The following is a 4,889-nucleotide window of genomic DNA, read 5'->3' as shown; positions in this document are numbered from 1 at the left end:
CGTGGGGAGTGGGGGCTCGACCAGTGACACAAGACCCTCGCGCAACCAAAGCTGTTAACTGAATTCGTCACTGATTTGTAGATAGTGAATTATTTTTATTCATTTAGATATCTAGAAGCAATGTAAACTGTATATACTTGAAAAGATTCTAGGCACTTGTAACTTTGCGGATGTGCGGCAGCATTGATCTATGCATGGGGTAGCCACAAGTTCCCATCTCGCTTAACACTACGTGGCCGGAAGACGCCTTTATGCGCCTGCTACTGGAGGCCGGTGCCAACCCCAACGTCACCGATACGAAGAGCGGAGCGACGCCGCTGATGATGGCGGTGAGTAAGGGCGAGGAGGCGATGGTGCAGATGCTGCTCTCACACGGCACCGACGCCAATGCCGCGGACTGGCAAGCACATACCTCCCTGCACCACGCGGCTTGCGTTGGCCGGCTGGACATTGTGCGCCTGCTACTAGAGGCCGGTGCAGATCCAAACGTCGACGATGCGGAGAGTGGAGTGACGCCGCTGATGTGGGCGGTGAGTAAGGGCGAGGAGACGGTGGTGCAGATGCTGCTCTCACACGGCGCTGACGCCAATGCCGCGGACTGGCAAGCACATACCTCCCTGCACCACGCGGCTTGCTTTGACCGGCTGGACATCGTGCGCCTGCTACTAGAGGCTGGTGCAGATCCAAATGCCGCCGAGACGGAGACCAGACGCACATCGCTGATGATGGCGGTGAAGGAGGGCGATGAGGCGATGGTGCGGATGCTGCTCTCACACGGCGCCGACTCCAACGCCGCGAACTCGTACGGATTGACCTCCTTGCACGTCGCGGTCGTCTCTGGCTGGCTCGACATCATGCGCATGCTACTCGAGGCCGGCACAGACCCCAACGCCGCCGTGACGGAAAAATTTGAGAGTTTCACCGCGTTACACTTGTCCTGTGATCTACTTCATACCGAGGTAAAACTACGGGCGTACGTTAGCAATGCCCTAATGTATTTTCTTATAGATGGTAAAGGTAATCAGTAATAGTAATCGGTTAACAGTTAATAATAGATATGTTAAATTGTTTCACCGCATTACACTACTCCTGCAATCTACTCGGGACCGAGGAAAAATGAATAATTTAATAATAGTAATAGTTAGTAATCGACAACAGTAATAAATGTAGTATGCTCGGAGAAACTTGTTCTATAATGAACGACTGTAAAATCGGGTTGTTAACGATCCTCGTTTCTTTCGTTCACACAGATGATTACTCACCTCTTGAAACACGGAGCTGACCCGAACCTCGTCGATTGTCACAAGAGGACGCCGCTCGCTATAATAGGCCGCCAGCCGGAGGCGAGAAGCCCCATGATGAGCGAGCAAGCAGCACAAGTGGCGTCAGTGGTACAAGCAGCGTCAGCTCTCCTACAGACGTGCGAGTCCGCCGGCGTACTTCTACAGGTTAACACACGCGACAGCGAGGGCAACACCCCGCTGCACATCTTCTGTAGGATGATGCGCGCATGCAAAGGCGATGTTTACGCACGACAGAGGGAGGGGTGCATGCAGATTGTGCACGCGCTGCTGTTCAACCACGGCGCACACGTCGACGTGGTGAACGCACGGGGAAAGACGCCGTACGAACTCTGCCGCCGGATTAACCCGACGCGTTTCCGCGGCAACGTGGAGTCGAGCGACGAGATACATGGCAGAATGAGCGCGCAGTATCAATCGCTGAAGTGCCACTGCGCGCGCGTTATCGTCAGACACAGCGTTGCATACGAGAACAGGCTGCCTTTGAGTCTCATAGAATTTGTCAGGACACACGCTAGACCAACATAGGCGACACTAAGCGTGTTAACCGAGGAAGCCCATGTAGGATCGGAGATGCGATAACCCAGAAGATATTATCAATACTTGGTAGATCTATGTTCTAATTGTTGCGCGTGTTGGCAGACGTGTTTCATTGCAATGTAAAATCGAGTATATGTAGTAACACTATTCAGTTTATATAGAAATGTGTAGATTATCGGTATGATCAAGAGCTAATAATCCCATGAGTGTACAACAGAAAAACGGGAAAATAGTGCTATTTCACAACTACATTATTCTACTTTGCCTGCGAGTCTAGAATAATTTTATGGTATTGCATTAAGCAGAATTCCTTGCTCTCTACAACAAGACCAACCGCTTGTCAATACGATACTCCTAGGCGGAGATATCGGCTCCTAAACCTCCCCTCCCACATGCCTTACGCCGCTTTGAATCCACATCATTCAGCAACCTACACGCGTCTAAGCATTTTGGCTATCGGTTTCCGTCACCGCTTGTAGCGCTGATAATTGATGTCACATGCCCAAATTTGGTACTCTTACTACACTGAGTAACTGAGCTGCGTTGTAAAAACTTGATGGAGCCGGCTCCATCATGACGGGCATTAGCTGTGCTAGGAAAGATAATGGAAGATAAGGTCATAGGCGAAGCACCGTTCATTCATAAATTTATCGCAGAAAAACCGAACTTTCACGAAGCAATGCTTGGACGCGTGTAGGTTGCTGAATGATGTGGATTCAAAGCGGCGTAAGGCATGTGGGAGGGGAGGTTTAGGAGCCGATATCTCAGCCTAGGAGTATCGTATTGACAAGCGGTTGGTCTTGTTGTAGAGAGCAAGGAATTATTCTAGACTCGCAGGCAAAGTAGAATAATGTAGTCGTGAAATAGCACTATTTTCCCGTTTTTCCGTTGTACACTCTAGGTATTATTAGCTCTTGGTATGATGCATTGGTGAATTGGCGCGTTTTAATAACCACAAGTACAAATGTTAAAAGTTTGCAAATCATTTTGCTCTGTAAAAAACTCTAAAGGCTTATATAGTTAGGTTCTAAATATTTAAAAAAATGAAAAATAAAACAACTATTTTACCATGAAATGTATGCAATTCGGAAAGTACTTATTACCACCAGAATCACATATTTGAGGTGCTCCTGCTACCACACAACACCAAAAAATATAATCATTAATAACCCACTACTCAACCGATCCACCTGTCATAATGTACCCATTAATAGGGTATATATATATATATATATACTATAGACTGTGTATGCAGTCCAACCATAGACTGAAAGGACACTACGCCCTAGACTTATAGGGAATAAGCCTGTTATGTTTGATGCTCACACATGTGCATAGTCAACGCAGATATGTTTTTTTGAATAACTGGATTGCTTTGACACCATGCGTGCATACCACGCGACACACACGTTGTTCGCGACGTGACATCTGACGGGCATATATCATAACATCTCCCCTCTTTAATGGAAATAAGCATTTCCTGCGTGAGTGCTTCATAGGTATGCACTAGAAGTGTATATGTAACTCAAAATCAAACCTAACAAAGCCAAGCGAATACTCACGTACGTACTCACTGCCTGCGTGATATTTGCCCTTACCTCGTAGCTGCGCTGAGGTGACCATGACAGAGAAGCGGCGGTTGGCGAGAGACATACGCGCTTGACGTGCTTGTGTGGCACATTGCGCTAGGGGGGAGGGGTAGTGTAGCGTCTTCTGAGGCGTGTTCAACAGCGCGAACGCTCGCAGCACGAACGCAGCGCCACTTGAACGACACCGAGCTATGCACCGAGCGCTCGCTTTATCCAAGATGGCAGCTTTCTCAGCAGATTTAATCGCGAGATTTTCTCATGAAACACACATCTGGTGATGGTTATGGTGAATAGATAAGCAGATAATGTTGACAATATTCATTCTGCGTTGCATTACTTTATGGCCGTGGTGGCACTACTACTGACACCTGGTGGTAGAAAACATAAACATCAGATGCATTACTGAACGTGACAGGTAGGTCTGGTGTGCTGCAGCCGCATCAGCTGCAGTCGGCTCTGCGGCGGAGTGTAGTAGAAGGTTTCCTCGTCACTCTCCGTCACGTCTAGCTGAGCGACCACGGGAGATCTGCTAGCCAGCTTCCTCGAGCGTTTCGCCGGACTGCCACTTTTTTCTTCGCTGCTACGCTTCAACAACACGAGCAACGTCGAGAATGTTTTAAATGCTGTTTACGCCATATTTTTCGCATACAGATGTTTTCGCGAATTTAGACTTCACGAGTGGTTAATTTTCCGGTCGGTGAATTATTAATTATCCGGTATTATTCGGTATGAATTATTCGCGTTTTGTTATTTTTGCGTCAGAGACGTGTTCGCGAAATTCGCTCAAATTAAACCACCGCGAAATATACAGTTTATAGAGTCGGCCAGAACAAAGACAATCTTAATACATCCCAGCGATTGTAAAAACAGACACAATGTTCGATATCTATCTAATAAGATAACTATCGAGAATACACAGATATGATCAATCATGATCATGATAATCAAACACTCGTTTCTGGTGATTACTTGATTAATCAATTGATTAATTGATCAACCCAAGGTAATTGATGTAATTGTGATACGCACGTGTGATTGTTACACATCGCAGTCGATAAACGACAATCAGACCTTTGTTTAAATGACTAAGAGTTGGAAAGGTGTAGATTGTTTGTCAGAAATGATATGAATTTTTGAATTTTTCTATGAAACATGCTGAAGACGTCAGTATTGGGTATCGCTGCTTCCTGACGGAGCTTCGGGCTTAGGCACAGCCGAGGAAAGTAACTTGCCCACGATGCCTATAGATGGCGCCACTTTCCCTTTTCTATCGTTCCGACAGCTTAGAGTCCCTTTATATAGAAGGAATTCTCTGGACTTTTCTCGTAGCATCACGCTTTGGATTCCACGTTATGTCTATAGCCCTTCGCTCAGCAACTGTGGTTCGTTCTGCAAGAGTTTCGATCCGCTGCTGTTGCGTAGAAAAGGGCTTCACGGATTGAGCTGGCTAGTGAAGATG

At 46.9% G+C, this 4,889-nt stretch overlaps 1 protein-coding gene across 1 annotated transcript; it reads left to right on the top strand.

Moving 5' to 3' along the window:
- Positions 1-251: 251 nt before the first annotated feature.
- Positions 252-2,019, top strand: LOC106817039 (putative ankyrin repeat protein RF_0381). The gene is made up of 2 exons (XM_014821686.1): positions 252-959; positions 1,251-2,019. Exons 1-2 carry the CDS (start codon positions 252-254, stop codon positions 1,827-1,829), a joined length of 1,287 nt encoding a protein of 428 aa, XP_014677172.1. The 3' UTR covers positions 1,830-2,019.
- Positions 2,020-4,889: the final 2,870 nt, after the last annotated feature.

Source organism: Priapulus caudatus, unplaced genomic scaffold, assembly GCF_000485595.1.
Source record: "Priapulus caudatus unplaced genomic scaffold, Priapulus_caudatus-5.0.1 Scaffold1572, whole genome shotgun sequence".
Lineage (NCBI taxonomy): Eukaryota > Metazoa > Priapulida > Priapulimorpha > Priapulimorphida > Priapulidae > Priapulus > Priapulus caudatus.
This window is presented reverse-complemented; position numbering and strand designations above follow the sequence as displayed.